Source organism: Macaca nemestrina, chromosome 1 (assembly GCF_043159975.1).
Source record: "Macaca nemestrina isolate mMacNem1 chromosome 1, mMacNem.hap1, whole genome shotgun sequence".
Taxonomy (NCBI): Eukaryota; Metazoa; Chordata; class Mammalia; order Primates; family Cercopithecidae; genus Macaca; species Macaca nemestrina.
Window position 1 is genome coordinate 114,900,387 of NC_092125.1, and position 22,771 is coordinate 114,923,157.

General features: G+C 38.4%; 1 protein-coding gene and 1 long non-coding RNA gene across 13 annotated transcripts in view; one reads left to right on the forward strand and one right to left on the reverse strand.

Moving 5' to 3' along the window:
• Positions 1-20,712, reverse strand: part of LOC105479094 (uncharacterized) — a 37,874-nt gene extending 17,162 nt beyond the window's left edge. The window contains exons 1-4 of one of the 4 annotated variants that reach the window (XR_011617611.1): positions 20,228-20,712; positions 15,692-15,818; positions 9,352-9,563; positions 6,351-8,885 (exon numbers count right to left, since the gene is read on the reverse strand). This is a non-coding gene — a long non-coding RNA (uncharacterized lncRNA). Of the gene's footprint in view, positions 1-6,350; positions 9,564-15,691; positions 15,819-20,227 lie in introns of those variants that run through there. The other 3 variants (XR_985682.2, XR_011617610.1, XR_003017456.2) reach the window with 3 other exon arrangements.
• A 67-nt stretch (positions 20,713-20,779) lies between these two features.
• The window catches only part of LOC105479093 (sperm associated antigen 17), a 238,413-nt gene continuing 236,421 nt past the window's right edge, over positions 20,780-22,771 (forward strand). For 8 of the 9 annotated variants that reach the window (XR_011617612.1, XR_985679.2, XR_985680.2 and 5 more), the window contains exon 1: positions 20,780-20,982. Coding sequence is in view for 6 of the 9 variants with exons in the window: in XM_071087029.1 (XP_070943130.1) it covers positions 20,896-20,982 (87 nt within the window). In the remaining 3 variants the exon portion in view is untranslated. The remainder of the gene's footprint in view (positions 20,983-22,771) is intronic. The other variant, XM_011736904.2, reaches the window with a different exon arrangement.

Sequence of the window (22,771 nt, forward strand, 5' to 3'; positions counted from 1 at the left end):
ATTTAAAAAATGTAATACCCCAGTAATTGACCACTACAGTTGCTGACTAGCACAGCCTGCACTCTGGGGCTTTTCTGCCAAGTTCTTCCCTATTCTTGGAGCTGGTCATAATAAATGGAGGGGAAAAAAAAAAAAACAACATCCTAAGCCAGGCATGTGCTGTTGTCAAAGACTGTCCACATACTTCTCCTTGGACCAGTGCCACCACCTGCTGCTGGGGAACATGCCTCCCTCTGCCTTTCTCCTCTGTCAACACCACACCAGAATGAGTTATCATTTGCAGTTCAGCAGTTGGTATCACCAACATAGAGGCCCTTCTCATTTGGAATCCTTACCGTTGGAATGACAGCAGGAAAGAGGAGGTGCAGAAAGTTTCTGGAGGAGAGGTGTGAGGGGGATCCCTCCAAGTCAATCTGCCCCATTAACCTACATAGCATATCCATGGAGGACTCAGAGGAGGGAAACACCAAAGGCGACTTTTAAAGAGACACTCCTTAGAAAGTGGGGATCCTCATTTAGGACAAGGAGATCATGTAAAATGACCTCAGTGACAAAAAAAAAAAAAAAAAAAAAGAGATAAACAGCACAGCATGTCTAAGTGTTAATCAAGATGGTGAGGATAACTGGAGAGTCCTTCATGACCTAATTAAAATGAAGAAGAAAAAAGTTTAGAAAACAACATATTATGAAAGAACACAGCAAATACTGATGAGGTGGCTGGCATCCTGTGAGTTTTCTGTCAAACCATTTTGTCATAAATTTTAGAGCCTCCTCATCTGGATGCCACACGTGGAATGATGAGTAATGCTCTGACACGTTCATTCAAGCACATTTTATTGAGTCTTTAAAACTAACCAATACTTACCAAGCACTTTATAAAACTCTGTTCATACACATTATCACATCTTATCCTCCTAACAACCCTGTGGGGAAATTACTATTATTACTTAGTTATTATTTATGAGTTACCTGAGACTAACAAAAGTTAAGTAGCTTACCCACAATCACACAGTTAGAACTGGGATTTGAACATGGGCTTCTTGACTCCAAATCCTCCAAATCTTGCACCTACTATGTGCAAGACCCTGCCTAACAAGGTGGGCATCAAAGACCAGCAAGCCCTTAAAGAGATTGCATGAAGGTCCATTACGGGAGGAGACTGCCTTTTCTGTGCTTGGGACCAAGGCGTGCAGCAATCAACTGAACAAACAGTAAGCCCAGAGTTCTACTGTGTGCCTGACACTGACCCAGGCACAGTGGAAACAAAAGAGAAAGATATTATAACAACTGGGGGATCCTTCCCTTAATCATTAAGATTACCCAATTAAGACATTGAGGCAATTACCGAAAAGTGATGTTGTTAGTGTTGGCTAGAGTAATTAATGAACCTTTCATAAAGGAGCCAAGGCTTGATGTAAGAACAAGAGAGAAGGGATCATTTCAGTGATGGATCAGCATGAGCAAAGACCTGGAAATAATGACTAGCCATGATGCTGCACGAGGGATGAGGAGGATGAAGAGCTATGATGTGAAGAGCTATTATTCAAAGATAAATTTAACTGGAATACAGTGAAATGTTAAAGAGAAGAAAAGAGGGATGAGGAGAATGGGACCAAATTATAGAAGGCCTAGAAAGCAAACGAATTCTATCCTTTCAACAAAGATTTACTAGGTTCCTTCTATATGCTAAACCCTGGGGATAAATAAATATGAATAAAGCATGATATCTTCAGAAGTAAGGAGTAACAAAATGAAAGTTTATCTCAAGATAAAATATAATCTCATAACCAGTAGACAGAGCAGAAACAAGTAGGCAACAGAAATGTTACAAATCCACCCACAGAAGCAAGGTGGTTTTGGGGATATTCTCTATGGTAGGCTACAGGTAGTATTTTCAGAAAGAAATGGGTATGAAAGAGTTCTGGTACCAGTGAAAGGAACTAGGTTTTACAGAAAGATTCCAATGTATGGGAATATCAAAGAAGGCAGAGTAAGGGGCAGGAGAAGGTGGAGGAGAGAGGATTACAATATGAGAGGAACGTAGGAATGTATTGTTACCTAGATCCTGAACAGGGTAAGAACCCAGGAATGGGGAAATAAGGTAGAAACCCAAACACTAGAATTAGGGCAAAGGAGTAGGTCTTGGAACCAAGGAACAAGGCAAAAGCCTGAAGACAGAAAGCTGACTGCAAAGTCAGTCTAGTCCCAGAAGCATGACTGTTCACTGGACATGTGTCCCTGCCCAAATCTCGTGTTGAAATATAATCCCTGCCAGGCATGGTAGCTCACATCTACAATTCCAGCACTTTGGGAGGCAGAAGCGGGTGGATCACTTGAGGCCAGGAGTTCAAGACCAGCCCGGCCAATGGCTTAGTAGAAACCTCATCTCTACTAAAACTACAAAAATCTCAGCTACTCGGGAGGCTGAGGCAGGAGAATCACTGGAACCCAAGAGGCAGAGGTTGCAGCAAGCCAAGATCATGCCACTGCAGTCTGGCCTAGCCAATAGATCAAGAGTCTGTCGAAAAAAAGAGAGAAAGAGAGAGAGAGAGAGAGAGAGAGAAAGAGAGAGAGAAAGAAAGAGAGAGAGAGAAGGAAGGAAGGAGAAAGAGAAAGCAAGAGAAAGAGAGATTGAGAGAGAGAGAAGGAAAGGAGGAAGGGAGGAAGGAAGGAAGAAGGAAAGAAGAAAGAAGGAAGGAAGAAAAGAAAGAGAAAGAGAGAAATAGAGATATTGAGAGAGAGAAGGAAGAAAGGAAGGAAGGAAGGAAGGAAGGAAGGAAGGAAGGAAGAAAGAAAGAAAGAAAGAAAGAAAGAAAGAAAGAAAGAAAGAAAGAAAGAAAGAAAGAAAGAAAGGAAAGAAAGAAAGAAAGAAAGAAAGAAAGAAAGAAAGAAAGAAAGAAAGAAAGAAAGAAAGAGAAAGAGAAAAGAAGGAAGGAAGAAAGGGAAAGAGAGAGAAAGAGAGAGAGATTGAGAGAGAGAAGGAAGGAAGGAGGGAAGGGAGGAAGGAAGGAAGGAAAGAAGGAAGGAAGACAGAAGGAAGGAAGGAAATAAGAAGAAAGAAGGAAGGGAGGAAGGAAGGAAGGAAGGAAGGAAGGAAGGAAGGAAGGAAGGAAGGAAGGAAGGAAGGAAGGAAGGAAGGAAGGGAGGGAGGGAGGGAGGGAGGGAGGGAAAGAAAGAAAAGAAAAGGAAAAAAGAAAGAAAGAAAGAGAGGAAGGAAGGAAGGAAGGAAGGAAGGAAGGAAGGAAGGAAGGAAGGAAGGAAGGAAGGAAGGAAGGAAGGAAGGAAGGAAGGAAGGAAGGTCCCCAATCCCCAAAGTGTGGGACCTGGTGGGAGCTGAATTATGGGGGCAGATTTCTCATGAATGGTTTAGTACCATTGCCTTGGTACTATTCTCATGATAGTGAGTGATTCTTCATGAGATCAGTTCATTTAAACATGTGAGACATCTCCCCCTTCACTCTCTTGCTCCTACTCTCACCATCTGAGCTGCCTGCCTCCACTTCAACTTCTTCCATGATTGTGAGCTTCCTGAGGCCTTCCCAGAAATAGATGCCGGCATTATGCTTCCTGTACAGCCTGAAGAACCATGAGACAATTAAACCTCTTTTCTCATAAATTATCCAGGCTCAGGTATTTCTTTGTAGCAGTGCAAGAATGAACTAACACAGCCTGGGTCAGGACTGAGTCTCTAGATGGAGTATAGGCCTATTGGAAAGCCTAACAGAATTCCAGACCCAGAAGTCAAACCCATCATGGTGCATATTCCTAAAATTTTCCAAGAGGAGCATCTATAATCTGTCTTAACACTGCCGACCTAATTTTATATCTGGCGTGTCTTTATTTTAATGCATACTTGATTCCAATCACACGGTTCTCATCGCTGTACCCTACCCACACCCCAACTGACCAGCACACCACACAAACACACACACATACCCCACAGTAATTTCCTCTTTGAAATTTTGCTTGTGCCAACTCTTTCACCCATGCAATGCTCTCTATCTTTCATTCAAGTCCTTTCTAGCTCTTTTCTGAAACTACCAGAGTTTGAAGGTTTGTTTCTGTGAATCAGAGAACAGTTTCACCCTATCCTCCCACTGATCAGCTTCTTTATTGTTATAACTTAGAGAACATTTTATAGGCCTGAATGTTGCTTCCTCATTTTGGTTACTGTCATTTAGATTTGGTTTCTAGGGAAATTCCTTCTGAATTTCAACTTGGGAGATTCGGAAAATATTTATCCCTTCTTCTTTCCCAGGCTGAAACAGAGAGAGGACTCCTTGTTTCCTGACATTGAGACAGCATCCACAACAAAAACCAAGGTAGATCCCAAAGAGAAGCGAGAGGTCAGGAGAGGAGATAGAGAAAAGGAGGTTTCTGACTAATATGGGAAATTAAGTAGAAGCATTAGTGTCTAGAATAAAATAAAACAGTCATGGAGATTTTATATGTGTGAGTTGGTGTTTACCAGAGGCCCTCAGCACAACTTTATTACAAGTTACTGGTGAAATATATTTATAAGGGCAATGGAGAAGAGGGAGGAGGAGGTGGAGACGGAGGAGGGAGAGGGGGAGGAGGGGGAGGAAGGGAAAGGAATAAAGAAGGAGAAATGAAAATGAAAACTTAATATTTACTGAGTTTATATGTGCTAAGCACTGTAATAATGTTACTTTTACCAAGGCATCCTACAATCTGTTTTTGGCACTATGGGTAAATGGTGTTTTTCATAGTATATGTAAAAATATTTATTGAAGTGAGAATCAGTAATTTGGTCTTCTTTTTGGTGAGTGTATCCCTGTGAAAACTTACAAAAAGAGTTTTCTCATTGTACCCGCCAACCATAATCAGAATCAGGATTTTAACCAAAATCATGGTGACAATATGCAATATATGAGGAGGGAGTGACTAACTCAATTTCAGAGCTGCAACATTCTGAATTGGATATTTCAGCTGAACTTAAGTGTTATGAATTTCTGCAAAGTAAAGTTTCAGAGCTCTTATTTATCTCAGATTGAATCCCAATTAGCAAGAACTATATTGTGTAAGTACATTTCTTTTCAGATAAATACCTGTCTTAAGGCTCTAATGAAAATGAAAAGGGTAAGTAAAGTAAAAAATATATATTCACTTCCTGTAAAACTGGGAACATTCTGAATTTGAACTTGGGGGTTTGAAAATATCTGTCCTCTCTCCTTTCCTGAGCTGCTAAATAGAATCTAATAAGTATATAACTATTCGTATTACAGTTGTGATTTACAAGTATTTCAGAACAGATACTTCTACATCAAAGTTTCAATGGACACTGGTAATGCAACTCATTGATAAAAGTCAGGTATTTCTTGTTTAAGAAAGTTTGACAGAGGTTGAATAGAGATCTTCGATTATTCCATACTATGCCTGGATATAAATGCAGAAGCAAAAGGCAATTATACAGGGAATCTGAATCAAGACAAAATTAGTTTCCCCTTAGCCAACCAAAGAAAATCCAAAAAGCTCCCAGATATTCCTCCACTTGGTTGCTACAACTAGTCTTTCTGTTTTGAAAATCTAAGCCCTAGTACCTTCCTCCTCTTGCTTTTCGTACTTTTCTTTTCTGCTCTCTCCTACTTCAAAATGCTCAAGAAATGCAACACAGAGTCATTATACCACCAGCAACCCATTCCATCTCCTTCTAACTACCCTCCTTCATATTTCTTAGTGCATTGTTTGTTTCTCAAAGGCAATGTAGAGCCCAATACACCAAAAAAAAAAAAAAAAAAAAAAAGAATAAATCCAGGGTGTAGTTCCACTCAAATCTGCATTTTTATATCTATATTTTTCCCACACTAAGTGACTTTGTACAGTTTGTTGCTTAGTAATGTGTGACCTTTGACTAAAGGATTTCCTCTGCCCCACATATGTGCTCAGTATCCCTCTCTCATGTGGTAGATGATGTCTTTGATTGCAATGGCATTTATGCCATGCTGAGATTTATTCAATCTCAGTCTCAGAAGATCCTTCTGTTGTATTTCAGCTAATATGAGTTGTCTAAGTTTTGAGAGGGAGGGGATTAGGGTTAAGGACCTTAGGCTCTTCCTAGGAATATTCCTATGGTTGAATTTTGTAGATATTTTACCACCTTATATAGGTTCCCTCCCTTATATCCAAGTATTTCTATCATTGGACAGAATTCCTTCATTTTTATGTTAGAGAAGCAAAGAATAAAAATCAATTTAAGGAAAAATAAATTCATGCAAACAGATACACATTAAAATATACATATATTCTTGGGTGTTATAAATACACGTAAGGCTGCAAATATTGAAGCAAAATTATCAGACTTTCACCAGTTGGTCATAGAAATTCTTTAATGTGGGGATAATTAATTTAAAAGGAAAGCAGTTACATTCTGTTTCATAGTTTTATTGTTTCATTTTTAAAGCTGCCTTGTCAAGGATAGATAATTTGAAGAAAGATTATAAAATTTATGTTTCTGACAGCATGATACACTCAATACAATGAACAATGTTCTTATTACAAAATATGTTATGATTCTGAATAAAATAATTTTAAAAAATATATAATTGAGCTGATAAGTACGGAGGGGAATTCATCAAAGGCCAAAAGACAAAGTGAAAGCAGGAAAACAGAAAGGTAAGGAAGCATCAAAATAACCATGAGCTTCCATTCTGACAACCCTGAGGAAAGTAGAGGGACTAGAGACAATGGCCATAGCCTCTACACATAGGTGATCTATAGCAGGCTCCCACACAGAGCTGCAACCTAAAGGAGTATACCCTTAGTAAAATGGAAAACTGAGATACACACATACATAAATCCCACTCCGCAGACAATGACAGCAAAGAAATGTGCTTGTCCCAGCTCCGGAGCAGAGTGAAAAATAAATGTTTCCCGAGATTTCAAGCCCACCTTCACACAGGTTTGTAGTACGTGGTCCATAAAACTTCAGATCAAAAATTAGCATACACATATTTATGAGAGAAAGACACCTTTAATCCAGGCCTCAAATATTTCATTAATATTAACTTATAGAAAATAATAATAAAATGCACAAGGAGACATCAGTCCTTGAATAACAGTAGAAACAACAAAGATACATTCAAACACACCTAATGCTTCTAACGGTAGAATTATCAATTAAGAATATAGAGTAAGTATGCTTAAAATGTCAAAAGAAATAAAAGAGAGCATTAAGTGGATCAAGGAGTAAGATACTCTCTAAACAAAGTACCAGGTAGACTTGAAAGAAGTGAATCATATAGATGTACAAGAGCTGAAATTTTTAAAACAAATAATTAAAATACAATAAAATGTTAAACAGCAGATTAGACCTAGATAAAGAATTCAAAGAACATCATTTTAAAAAACTAATCATAATACAATTAAATAGAAATCAAAATTAAATATATAACTTGGGGAAACACACACATTTGAAAACAAAATCAACATGCTAATAATTCATGGGTCAAAAAATAAATTACAGTGAAAATTAGAAATTGTAAAGCACTAAACAATAATACATGCTCTGTATATTAATGCTTGTAATGTGAAGCCAAAGTAGCAATTAGAGGGAAATATGAGGGCTTAAATTATTATATTACCAAATTTAAAAAGGCTAAAATCAATGTGCTAAGCATTCAACTTTATAAATTTGAGAACAGAATATAGAAAATAAAAGTAAGGAAATAAAAAAGGGCAAAACATAATGAAACAGAAAACAAACACACAATAGAGAGGATCAAACAGCCCAAAGTTGTTATTAGAAAGACTACTAAAATTGATAAATTTCTAGAACGTTTACTCAAGAAAAAAGAAGGCAGGTAAATATAACGATCTTCAGAGTGAAGGAGATATAATGATAGATTTTCAATGAACAGCAAAGAAAAGCATTAAAATCATTAAAGCATGAAAAGCATGAAAATATTTTCAGTAAACAGAAAAGAAAAGCATTAAAATCAGAGGTACCGTACAGTTTTGCATCAGTAGAGATTGTCTTCCTAAGAAACTAACACAGGGCCTCCAATTCCAGATAGCAGTAGGTGATGACAAATCCCATACGAATTTATATGTGAGCGGCAATCATAAGATGCCACCCCAAACAAAGCACCTTGGTAATACCCTATCATTCTTTACATAATTGTATACTCACAAATGAGATGTGAAAGAGCTTTCAAATGTGCAACACAAATAGGGGGTGTAATACTCTTATTTAGCATCTAAGCCACTCTTCTGCTGCAGTGTTTTAATGAAAGGTGAAAATCCCACAGGGCAAAGAGCTGACAGAGGAGAAATGAGGGTAGAGAGGAAAACAGATGATCAATAGAAGGTAGTACAGTCTTGGAAATGGGAGAATGGACTATGGTGTAAATAGGCTATTGCGATCGACGTCATTCCTTGGTAGTACCAAAGAACTAAAGTAAAAATGTAACGTGTAAATGGATTCTAAGCTACATGAGAGTAGGGATAGTATCCACCAGGCTCTCTAATCCTTAGTGCTGAGCACAGGGCCTGGCATATAACAGACACTCAACAAAATTTGCTGAATGAATCAATAAGTGAATGAATGAATAGCTAATAAAATATTAGCAGGCTAGAAGGAACCATGTGGTACTGGATTAGAGTGGGAAATATTAGTGTGAACTCATATTTACCTTAATGTAGACACAAATAGATAAAGAAGTAATTTTGTGTATATATATATATATGTGCGCATACATGGGTTATTTCTTAAATCTGTCCACTGAGAGGGCCTAGAAACAAAAGATACTCCAGTAGCAAAGAGCATGTTCAACCATTCTCCAGGGAAGGGAATCAGGGCTCCTTGGAAAATTGGCTGCTTCAAGGGCAGGGTCAGGTAATATGCAAGATGAATGAGCCTGAAGCATCTGTAGTGCCAGAAAATAATGAAGAAAAATCTAATAAGGGGGTATATTGAGGAGACGCAGAGCCAATTAAAAGACCTCTCAAATATCAAAGCTAGGGCAACTGACTGAACAATAAAATAAATAAATATTATACTACATTTGGAATACAACCCAAAGCATAAACATTCATGAGTCATTACTGAGGCAAGCAAATGACTAAATAAATAAATTAATGAGGTAGAAAATTTCCCATACAGAAAAATTTCAAGTTATTTATGTATGAATAGATACTACCCTGCCAAAGGATGTTGGAGTGTAACTTCCCATACCTTACGTGTGAGCTGCACATAGTGACTTCCTTCCCAAAAACACAGTCAGGAAAGGTACGGGGCGGGGAGTAACTCTGTAGAGAAAAAACCTAATAAACGACCTCAGCCAGCACATCAAGGTTAACATCATCGATGATAATTCATATAAATAGCATTACCCTTGACATGATGTTATGAGAATGGCACTTCACATCTTTGGTCTTTTTCTCCTATCTTGTAACTCCAGGCTAAGCATGAGAAACACTTCACAAATTATCATACCACCTCAAAATCGTCAAGGTCATCAAAAACAAAGTTTGAGAAATTGTCAGTCTGGAGGAGCCTAAGGAGACAAGACTTCTGAATGTCATGTGGCATTCTGGGTGGGATCCTGGAACAGAAAAAGGACATTGGGTTAAAACTATTAGTTAGCATATCAATATTAGTTCATTTGTTGCAACAAATATACCATACTAATTTAAGATGTTACCAATAAGGGAAACTGGATGCGGATACATACAAACCCTCTGCACTATCTTTGAAACTTTACTGTAAATCTATAACTATTCTAAAATCAAACATTTATTTTTAAAATATTAGCTAACATTTATCAAGGGCTAGTATGTGCTGTGAACTGTTCTAATCACTGATAGCTACTACTTTCACCTTCATGACAGTTCTATAACACAAACATAATTATTCTCATTTCATTTTTTAAAACAAAACAAAAAAGTGAAGCAAAGAGGGATTGAATAATTTGCTCAAGGTCATCAAACAGCCAGCAAGGAGTGGGGCAGGGAATTGAACCCAGGAGAAAGAATGTTGATTTTTCTCAAAGGCACAAGATGCCCTCTGAAAGTGCCTCTCAGGTCTATGATTGGATTCTCCCATTTTTAATTAGCCTCCTGTGTTGAAGAAGGACTATATGACAAGTTGAACAGCTAATATCAGGAGGAGTTTTAGAAACTGTGATAACAAATAGCTTAACAGGGTTTCAAACGACGACCAGACTGAACGGGGAGGGAGAAGAGATTATGCGTATAAATGTGAGTAACTTAAGCTTTATAAAAACAATTTCAATAAAATGAGGAATTTACTTAGTGGGATAAAATTGGCAACGGTTATTACCCAAAAGTATAGTAGCGGAAAATGGCCACACTCTAAAGGATTAAGACAGCTGGCTCAGGTGAAGTGCATACAGTTATGCAAAAATAATCGTAAAAGTTTTAAAATGTGGATGATTGGCAAATTGTGTAATTTGATTTTGAACAAAAATGGAAGCCTAAAGATTATAACTAGCTTTAAAAAAAAAAAAAAAAAAAGAAAGAAAGAAAAGAAAAGAAAGAACCATGGGAGCATAAAGAAGCCACTGCTATTTACAAAACAAAAAGTAAAGCACCAAAATCAAAGCATAACACACAAAGAATAAAGTTTTGTTTTGCTTAGTACAGTACAGAGTTGAAATATAAGAAAGAGCCAATAAAGCTGTTATTTGGGTGGGCAGAGTTAGAAACAGTTGGCTCCCATAAAGGAAATGGCAGAAGACCTGAATAGATTCATTCAGAAGTGGAAGGAGACAGAGAGACCAGCCTACACCACCACCTTTAGAAGCATTATTTGTTCTGCTGATAGATTTGTGCACTGGCTGAAATTTTGTTTTTGAATGAGTCTTTTCTTATCGTTTTCCTTTGCTTCCTAGTGTCTGACTTCAAGTGCTTTCTTTTTTTCTCATATTCTTTACTTATACTCATTTTTGTCAATCAAATGGTAAAACCTTTGTTGGAAGTTTTCTGAGAATGTGTATTTGAAAGCGGACAGAAATGCAATATAGGGCCTTTTCCTCAGTATGACATTATCCTTCCTCCCTTTTCAGACTGACACATTCACAAAACACGCTTAAAGTAGATTTTAATAGGATGATTTCCTTCCTAACACATTTTAAAACTTAAAAGATACCAGTGTTGTGAAAACTTCTTTATATTGTGCATAGAGGCCAGTGCTCACTGATACCTTTAAAAAGTTGAAGGCCTGGATGGGCGCGGTGGCTCACGCCTGTAATCCCAGCACTTTGGGAGGCCGAGACGGCGCATCACGAGGTTAGGAGATCTAGACCACCCTGGCTAACACGGTGAAACCCCGTCTCTACTAAAAATACAAAAAATTAGCCGGGCGTTGTGGTGAGTGCCTGTAGTCCCAGTCACTCCAGAGGCTGAGGCAGGAGAATGGCGTGAACCCGGGAGGCGGAGCTTGCAGTGAGCCGAGATTGCACCACTGCACTCCAGCCTGGACAACACAGCAAGACTCCACCTCAAAAACAAAAAAAAATCGCAGGCCAGGCGCGGTGGCTCACGCCTGTAATCCCGGCACCTTGGGAGGCTGAGGTGGGTGGATCACAAGGTCAGGAGATTGAGACCATCCTGGCTAACACGGTGAAACCCCATCTCTACTAAAAATACAAAAAATTAGCCAGGCGTGGTGACAGTCGCCTGTAATCCCAGTTACTTGGGAGGCTGAAGCAGAAGAATGGCATGAACCTGGGAGACGGAGCTTACAGTGAGCCGAGATCGTGCCACTCCCTCCTGGGCAACAGTGTCAGACTCCATCTCAAAAAAAAGAAAAAATATTACAAATATTAAAATGTATATAATAAAAACTGTGTATTGTAATAGATATGATTTTGCCAGCTTACACAATTTAAACAAAATTATTATTTTTACATTTTAGGGATATATAATAGTTGTACATATTTCTAGAGAATATGATATTTTGACACAAGCATATAATGTGTAATGATCAAATCAGGGTAATTGGGATATCTATTACCTCAAATACTTGTCATTTATTTGTGTTGCAAACATTCCAATTCCAATCTTCTAGTACTTTTGAAATATAAAATAAATTAACTATAATTGCCCTATTGTGCTACCAAACACTAGATTTCATTCCATCTAACTGCATTTTTGTACCCACTGACCATCGCCTCTTTATTCCCCACCCATCTCTATTACCTTAATCAGTATCTGGTAACCATAATTCTACTCTTTATCTCCATGAGATCAATCTTTTAGCTCCCACATATAAGTGAGAATATATAATATTTATCTTTCTGTGCCTAGCTTATTTTGCTTAATATAATGTCCTCCAGTTCCATCCATGTTGTTGCAAACAACAAGAGTTAATTCTTTTTTATAGCCAATTAATATTTAATTGTGTAAATGTACCCCATTTTCTTTATCCACCTATCCATTGATGGACACATGTTGATTCCATATGCTGACTATTGTGAATAGTGCTGCAATAAACATGGGCGTGAAGACATCTCTTTAATATACTGATTTCCTTTCTTTTGGATATATACCCAGCAGTGGGATTGCTAGATCATACAATAGTTCTATTTTTAGATTTTTGAGGAACCTCCATACCGATCTCCATAATGTCTGTACTAATTTACATTCTCACCAACAACGTACGAGAGTTCATCTTTCTTTAGGTCCTCACTGGCATCTGCTATTTTTTGTCATTTTGATAAAGCCATTTTAACTGGGGGTGAGATGATGTTTCATTGTGGCTTTGATTTGCATTTCTCTGATGGTTAGTGATGTGGAACAATTTTTCATATACCTGTTGATCATTTGTATGCCTTCTTTTGAGAAATGTCTATTCGGATCTTTTGCTCATGTTTTAATCCAATTATTTGGTGTTTTTAATTTTTAATTTTTTTTTGGCTATTGAGTAGTTTGTGTTCCTTATATAGTCTAGCTATCAATCTCTTGTCATTTAAATAGTTTGCATATATTTTCTGTCATTCTGTGGGTTGTCTCTTCACTATTGACTGTTTCATTTGCTGTGCAGAAGCTTTTTAACTTGATAAGATCCCGTTTATCCATTTTTGCTTCTGTTGCCTGTGCTTTTGAGGTCCTACTAAAGAAATCTTTGCCTAGGCCAATGTTCCAAAGCATTTCTCCACTGTTTTATTCTAGTGGTTGTCCAGTTTTCCCAGCACCATTTATTGAAGAGACTGTCCTTTCTCCAGGGTATGTTTTTGCAGCCTTTGTTGAAAATAAGTTAACTGTAAATGCATGAATTTATATCTGGGTTCTCTATTCTGTTTCATTGGTCTGTGTGTTTCTATGCCAGTACCATGTTGTTTTAATTACTATAACTTTGTAGTTTAGTTTGAAGTCAGGTAATGTAATATTAATACCTCTGTCTCTGTTCTTTTTTGCTTGGGGTTGCTTTACAGCAATTCAGAGTCTTTTGTGGTTTCATATAAATTTTAGGAATTTTTTTTCTATTTCTATGAAGAATGCCACTGGTATTTTGATAGGGATTGCACCGAATATTTAGGTTGCTTTGGGTAGTACGGATGTTTTAACAATATTAATTCTTTCAGCCCATAAATCCACCACTTATCAAACTATTGGAAATGTAATTTTTTTAAAAATTCACTCTTAAAGATCAGTTTGACCCAAGAACAGTAGGAAAAATTACCTGCATAGGAAATGCATTCCAGTGAATGTAACTAAAGTAGAGTAGCTAACTACTGCTGACCTTTTTTTCCCTAAATCCAGCAAGCATTTTTCAGTCTTTCTCACTTGACCTCTCAGTAGCATTTAACACTGCTGGACACTCCCTCATTTTAGAAATGCTCTCATCCCATCCTTTGGCTTCAGTGCCACACCTGTTTGGTCGCATATCTATTTTCTTCCTCACAACCACAGTCTCCTAAAGGTTCAGATCTAGGTTCTGCTCCCCTGCTCACTTCGTGGTCTCTCCGGGCAAACTCAACCTCATATGCTGATGATTCACCCCTGTCTATCCCTGCTGTGAGCACCAGGCCCACATATCCAATTGCCTGAGACATCTGGATGTCTCAACGGTACACACACTGAACGTGTCTAAAACCAAAATCATAATTTCCTCACCTGCCACTCAACCCCTCCAGAACCTTCTTTTTCTAGTATTCCCATCCCTCCAAATGGCAACACCAGTCAACTGAGAAATACAATTTTATTTAATCAGATAAACATTGTCTTACCATGAGACGAACATAGTATAAAATACTAAGAAAGAACATTTTATAGCTATTAGGTAAGCAAATGATCTATGAGCTTGAAAATTGGGTCCTACTGAATGATAACCCCTTCTCAATAAGTGGGGCACTATGGTATCCTACAGCCTTTGGTTGGGGTTCCCTCCATAACAGGATATTATACAAAAATTGGAATCTAGCAAAGCAAAATTAATTCATGGAACTATGGATTGGCATACATGGTAGGATAGAAAAAGGTAACACAGTTGCATTTAACATTTACAAGATCATAGTCAGACACAAACTTCCTAGGAAGTCATTTGGAAATCTTCCTAGTGGTATCCTGCATTTTTTTTTTTGAAGAAGGCTGAGGGTTAGGCTGGAAAAATGAATGAGAAGTTGAAGAAGGATGGGTAAGAAAAGTGGTGGACACCACTCTTCACCTAAGCCTCATATACAGTGCTACCAGGTCCTCAAAGCCCAAGTACCAATCATCTATCTGTTCTCTCCAAAAGATTGCTCCATGATCTGGCATAATATTACTTGGTGTCATCTGTTAGACTGGAGTAGGTTTACCTCAACTATAGCTTTTACCTTGTATACAACAAAAAGAAAGTTATTATTTAACATAGAACACATTTATAAGTAACAGACATCTGATAAAACATTAAGAAATCAAACATTTAGGTAAGCATTTAGAGAAATGAATTACATGAGTTATGGATTTTGAAATGGTTCCCTAAGGATTCAGGGCAAATCCCTTCACTGAAGATATTAAAATTAGATTCAAAGAAGGACTTGAGAGAACACTAGAGTGAAAACTCCCACACTAATAAATATGAAACAGATGAATTTTAGCTTTGTCTATTTTTACTATGTACAGCGGTTATTTTTCTGATTCATTAAATGTAGATTCAGTATTCTAAACTCTCTCACTACAAATAACATAAAAATTAAATCAACAGCACTTAATTATGGTTCCAGACACTTACAGATATATGACAAGACATTCAAGGCCAAAACTATAAACTCCAAATACTGCTTTTATCATTGACAGAAACTGAGGGTTCTTAGGGAAGTTCTTCTCTGGAAAGGGATCTACTCCCAGGCTCCCCAGAATTCACACGGGATTACAAACTGCAAGCACTGCAGCTGATTTTAATTGCTACAGTGATGCATAGGGAGAGATGTGATATCTGGAGTAACTGGCTTCTAAACAATGAGGGGCTTTAAAGATTAAAGTCAACACTTTAAATAGCACTCAAAAATAAATAGGAAGCTAATGCTGACCATAGAATGCAGGTATAATATTCTCCATATGCTTTGGACCCTGTAGCTGAAAGACACCTAGCCCTCTGTATCACATACAATAAAAACTCAAAGACAGGGCATTATAGCACTCTATTTTGAAGGTCAGAAATGCAAAGATCATGATGTGAACAAGACATATGCATACCGAGAGGTGTTCTTGGATGTAAGATACCAACCAGAGAAATCAGTAGACATCTGTGAGACCTTCTTCACCCAAGGCAAGTTGGTTGCTGCAGCTAAATGGATTTCAAATACCTGGCATCCTGGCCTAGAAGTGAATTGGTCCATAGTTCCCGATGTTACCTGACAACAATGGAAATACTGGATGCATCAATAGTTGGCTAAACCTTTCAAGTATGAAAAGTAATATGACTGACTTCACACCTGAGTAAGAGTGAATTATAAGATCAAACCATAATACTTGAAGAAATAACCTATTCAGTAATCATAGTCTAAAGACATCGTGCATCTCTAAAAGTGGACAGTCTTTGGTAAACTAAACATATCAAAAGCAAACTCATACTGGAAAAACTAAATCAAACAAACCAGGAGTAACCCTGCCAATGTGAAAGAAAATTCTCCAAATAGTATAGTTTTGCTTTAGTCACTGACATATGGGAAAATTTATGTAGTAAAGTATATGCTTATAAAGTTTCAACTTATATTTAGTGGGGGAAACAATTTATTATACCAAAAAAGCATAAATGTATGACAGATGGTAAGGCTTTTTTTCTGTTCTTGGCAGGGTCCTTTTTTGGCTGGATGACTTTTGCTACTTAAAACTATGAACATTGTCATTCACACCTATTTTCTGAAATTAAACAGACCAATTCTATGATGAAACCCCTTATAAATTTAGTTACCGTATAATATCTTCCCATTTTGTATCATAAATTATCTAGAGTACCACTTTCCCTAGAATAATGGAAAAGGCCAAAACTGGGCAAAAAGCATTCTGTAATAAAACCTTTATTTTAAACTCCTTAAATCCATTTTGGAAAACTTTCCATATTTAATTGTATTCTGGTAGGACTTTACCAAGGAAACTATAAAAGATTATATTAGAAATACACTCTTCCATTCTGAAATATTTATTTTTAGCTTTTAAAATGTTCAATCCCTTTAAATCATTTTCAAAATTATAAATTATATATATGGATAGTTAGGCAATGGATCTAGTTGGTTTATCTTCTGAAAAATAGGAACAATTTTTCCTAAGTATAGGTGATATAAGACTAGTACGTTGTATTACTTAAATATGCAAACCGTTTGTTTAAAGTAAGACATTTATTTACTAGATAAAGGAGTGAAAGAATGTACTGTATATGCAGATGGAAAACAAGGTAAAGGGTGAGATTGAGATCTCACTTGATGCAGGGGTAGTGGGGAGGCAGGGGTTAGATCTTCCTGCCTCTCACAGTGGCCAGCATTGTGTATTGCCTCCTTGAAAGTTGTTCTCTCAGGCAGTTTCAGAAAGGCTGGCTGGTGTTAGATTTATTAACAGGTGACTCTCCGATGAAAATGATAAAAAATGTTAGGGTCGTTACAGTAACCCTGGCTGATATAGCAAACCCCAGTACTTCAGCTGCTTCAAGAAAAACGTTTAATTCTCACCTACATAATAGTCCCAAGTAAATGCTTTTGGTGGGAGAAGCAGGATGATCCTCAGGGGAAGGGGAGACCTCTGTGTCGCAGCAATCATTCAGAGATTCAAGGTTTTCAAAGCCACCCCAATATCAAGAAAAAAGGGTATGAACAATGCTGGGAGACATTTTTCAAGGCCAGGCTTGGCTAGAACTGAGTCACATGTTCATATCTAAGAATAAGAAAGGCCAAAAAAATGTCTGACTCCCATATTAGGAGAAAAGAAAATGTTTGATGAACAACTGGATAGTTTTTGTCACAATAAATATTGCAAACATCTTATTGCTGCCAATATTGTGGTTGGACAGCTATCACTTGTAAAAAAAAATGGCGAGTGACACTATCTCTGCAATTTTTAAATAACACTTAATTTTAGTTTTTTTTCTGCTTATTCCATTTTTTCCCTTTCTTATCTGCAACCTATTTTATTAATCATCTGCTAGTGATTTGTCAAAACTGATTGCAGGTAATGGTTTATTTTGAAGTGTGCATTCACATTCAAGAAGAAAGAATATTAGTAATGTAGCGTGACATGCACAAACAGCTAGTTAAAGTTTTTGTAAAATATCCTGGAATACCAACAAACTTTTTACTACCTTTTAATAAAAAGGCAGGACTTTATTTCCCCCAGTTTAAAACTAGGAGAAGAACTTGATCAAAATTTAGAATGATCTAATTAATGATTCGGTAGATTTTTTTTTTTTTTTTTTTTTTTTTTTTTGGTCTGGAAGAGACTCAACTTTATTTTCTAGCCATAATACAAAGAAAATTTTCATCTTACAAATGCTAAAACAATTTTGGTGAAGAACAAAATTTTGGAGAAAACGCTATGAAAAGTAATCAATAGCAGCCTAGGTGTTGTTATAGAGACTCTCAGGAAAATCCTTTTCTGGCAGATCTCTCTCTGGCATCACCATGCATCAGTTTTTTTATTCTCATGACAAAAGAGGGCTTCCAGATATAAATTATCTAGCTTATGGTTAGGCTGCCATAGGATCTATCTATTCCCTCCCAAGAAGATGAACTGCATTTATTCCAGCAAGAAATAAAAACTTGTAATTTTCGGTAAAGTTTCTGTGAAAGACTGTTTCTAGAAATTGTTTTCCTTTAATGGTCCCTTGGTATCCACAGGGAATTGGTTCCAGGACCCCTCACATTCTCCGATAGAAAAATGTCTGATATTCAAGCCCCTTAATAATGTGTCTGGAGCTGGCATGAAGCTGCGGACCTTTGCGGTGTTACAGCTCTTAAAGATGGCAGGGACCTTGGCGGGGCACGGTGGCTCACGCCTGTAATCCCAGCACTTTGGGAAGCTGAAGCAGGCAGATGACCAGGTGAAGCGATCCAGCCCATCCTGGCTAACATAGTGAAATTTCGTCTCTACTAAAAATACAAAAATTAGACTAGTGTGGTGGCTGGCGCCTGTAGTCCCAGCTACTCCAGAGGCTGAAGAAGGACACTGGCCTGAACCCAGTCTGCCTCTGCTGGGAGGCAGAGCTTGCAGTGAGCCGAGATCCACCACTGCATTCTAGCCTGGGTGACAGAGTGAGACTCCATCTTAAAAAAAGAAAAAAAAAAAGAAAATGATGGCAGGGACCCAAAGAGTGAGTGGTAGCAAGGTTTGTTGTGAAGAGGAAAGAACAAAGCTTCCACAGCATTGAATGGGACCCAGCACAGTTGCTACTGTTCGTTGGTGGTGGACAGCTTTTATTCCCTTATTGTCCTCGCCCATGTTCCATTTTTGTCCTATCAGAGTGCCCTTTTTTCAAGCCTCCCTGTGATTGGCTACTTTTAGGATCCTGCTGATTGGTGTGTTTTACAGAGGGCTGATTGGTGCATTTTACAATCCTCTTACTAGCTACAGAGTGCTGATTGGCGCTTTTTTACAGAGCGCTGATTGGTGCATTTTACAATCCCCTTACTAGCTACAGAGTGCTGATTGGTGCATTTTACAATCCTAGCTACAGAGTGCTGACTGGTGCATTTTACAGTCCTCTTGTAAGACAGAAAAGTTCTCCAAGTCCCCACTGGACCCAGGAAGTCCAGCTGGCTTCACCTCTCAATAAAATGGCCTGGTATTTGCATATAACCTATGCACATCCTCTCCTACACTTTAAATCATATCTAGATTATTTATAATATCTAATATTATGTAAATGCTATAAAATAGTTGTTATGTTGTATTTTTCTTTATTTGTATATTTATTTATGTTTTAATATTTTGAATCCAAAGTTGGTTAAATCCAGGGATGAAGAACTGTGATGATGGGAGGGCTGACTGTATCTGTATTAAAGAATTAGGGTGTAAACATAAACTTCCTTTCATGGTCCAAATTGTGAACAAAAGTTGAAGTGTCATCATTAAAACTGCCCCCCAAATGAAAAAGGATGCTAGTGCCTGGATATCACTATCCCTCTTCCCTCAATTTAGTCCTCAAAGAAATTAAAAGGGTTAGCAATTAAAAGGTTTAGAACATCCCCCTGTGGAAGGTTACCCATTCATCAGGTTGTGCCCAGTGAAATTAAGTTTCCGGCTTGCATCACCTGACTCATCTGGGCCATTGGGATAACTGAAGCATCTTACCTCTAGGCAAAGTGCAGGGTCTTAATGGCTAGTTAAGCCCTGGTCAGTTCTGAATTTTATATGACTAAGGAGACAGCAAGGCACCTTTGGTTGCGCTCTGCCCCAGGGTGTCCTCAAATTTGTCTGACTGCAATAAAAAACAAAAGCAAATCTAGCTCCAGAAGGCGGTATCCCTCATTTTGGCAGGCCTAAAACAGTAGTAGACAGCAGTGTAGCAGTTATGCACACTAGATCTGTGACTCAGATAATCCTAGGATCTAGGATTATCTTGGCACCATCAATCAAACACTGTGGGAATTGGGATAAGGTGGTTGTGAGAATTAAATGAAATAATCTTGTATATAGCATATAACCAGTGCTCAAGAAACAATGGTTTTTATTACTATCATTATTTTGGAAAATTTGTCCAACCAGTATATTTTAGATATTGATGAGTGCAGGGTGGCAAAAAGGGGGGAGGGGGGGGAAGAAATAGTCTACTTACCAATCAATAAAAGGCAGTTTAAAGGGCTGGAGCTGTTTGGGCAGAGAAGTATATTAATCCCACCTACAATTAGATAACGGGTCTCGTGGAAAGGTGATTGGACTCGTTTACTAAGGCCCCAGAGGCGGAGGCTGAACTAAGACCAGAGCAGAGGGTAGAGGTTAAGGAGAGACAAATTTGGCTTCATATAAGGAAGCATTTGGGGCAGATTAGAGCGGTTGGGAAAAAAAAAAACGGCATGGGCTGCCTCCTGAAGGGGTCAGTGTTCCAATATTGGTTACTCAGGATCGGAAGAAATCTTGCTGGAGGAGTCCTGGATGGGATTCCAGAGATTTTGAGTTTCTAGACAACGCCTCAGACCGTAGAAGAACTTAGCCCGACCTGCCGAGGCCAGCCTCGTCCTGCCCTCCTCCACTTGTGCAGCTTTCCTGCTGAAAAGTCCTCACATTTGACCAGGGGACTGTGAACCCCGCCCTCAAGCTGCCGCGCGCTCTGAAACTCCGTTGCTGTGGAGACGGAAGCGGTTGACCCAAGGAGTCTGAACGGGGTTGGGGGAGGGGAGCCGACGTAGTTCAGGAACTGGGCGTAGCTTCGGTTACTGTGGTAGCGGGGACGCTTAGGCAGGGCCTGAGCCCAGTTTAGAGGCCAATGCTCCTCCCGTCCTTTGCATGGCACCCAAGAAAGAGAAAGGCGGGACTGTGAACACCAGTTCTAAGATATGGGAACCCTCGCTCATAGCTGCACAGTTCAATCAGGTGAGCCTTGAGCCCTTTAAGCCCTCCCTGCCCCCGGCAAAGCCAGAGGCCCGGCCAGACCCTCCTAGATGACGCCTTCAGGCTCGCCCTCTCATCTGTATCTCTCCATGGCCTGATGGTTCCAGGACCCAGGGGTCCAGGGACAGGGAGTGCTTGATAAACGAGCGGAACTTAAGGGAAGAAGGAAGGGAACACCCACCAGGTGAGTCAGTGTGATTACAAAGGCTGGTGAGAGCTGCGTGGTGGGGAAGAGAGGAGGTGTCGCTCTGACACCTTCAGACCCTTTTCAGTGAAGTCGTCCAGATGGCACTCCACAATTGTACTGGAGTTCCTTTTGTGGACTTTTCGTTTTCTCCTGACACCTTCTAAAGGATGAGAATCGTATCAAATCATCTGTGGCCTGACCCATAATAGGGCTTTAATAAATGCTGAGTGAAAACAGACACGGAGTGCCTAGAATTACACTGTATTTAGTACAAGGGAGCCTTGTATAGATATAAAAGATGATTTTTTAATGTAATGCCCCGATCCCACTATATTAAAGTTTTGACATATTTTGAAGGTGTAAGAGATCAGAGCAATGAGGGGTTGGCGGCCAGCTTACCCACAGGATGCCACAAAGGCACCAGGCAATTTACAAACCACCTGCCCCAGGACTTCAAAATGCATGAGATCCCCGAACTCACTGGATCCCCACCCAGCGTCAGTGAATGAGGAGCCCAATAGCTCTTGTCACCTGGGGCTGGAAATCCCCTTCTACATTAAGCTGTTTCTAAGTACAAGTTAGCATTTGAGAAGAGAAAGGTGGTTTCTGGAAATTCCAGCCCGCCATTGTGAACTACTTTAAAAAGTAGGGAAATTTTTTTTTTTCATTTTATGTATGTCTATATGGTGCACTAGAGAGTTAGTACTTAAAGGGAAAATTGATCTAAATTCTTGTGTTGCCCTCATGAGAAATTTTTACCTATTTGTCTTTATTTTTCCACTATAACTGTTTATTTTCCTATTAACAGTAATTCTGTTTGATAAGGAAATTAGTCCTGATGAAGAATTTCATGAAAGTACTTATGATACTCCTGATGCTGATGTGATGTCATGGAATTCTGGGTCCTTTCTATAACTTTAGTAATGCCGGATGTCAACTCAGTAATCCCCAGTTACTTTCTCAAATTCTCAAAAATGTTTTTCAAAGCACTTTGTAAAAGCACCCTCTCTTTTGCTTTTATAAGTCAGCGCTAGCCAAAATAATTTTTTCTCCATTTTCTTTGAGATTGTGTAGGCCAAGTTTGGTCTTGGAGTGAACATTTCTGCTTGAATTATAAACTGCTGAACAACGGAGTTTGATGGAGGTGCTGACACTGCATTAGCTTTAGTGTTGCAAATATGAAGCTATAATTTTCCTAGTTGAATGGAAAACCTAAAGGCACTATTTGTCCTTATGGCTTGAAAACCTGAAATAATATTCAGCTTTCTTGATCCTACTCAAACAATATAACTTCAATAAATCTTATGTATTAATAGAAAGAATTTGAACTCAAAGTAATATGTAGTTTTAACTATAAAGAGTGAACTCAATTTTCTTCGGTTTGTTGGAATACACATTTTCTAATTGCAGGAAAAAGACAACTACCCTCCACCTCCTCTCACATTTTTCTCTGCTTGATTTCATGTCTGATCTAAAAGAATAATTCCCAGATTAACCCAGCAGTTCAATGCCCAGAGGCATGCCCTAACCACCAATGAAACGGACTCTGAATTTAGGTTATAGATGACTGAGGGTGTGTGAATT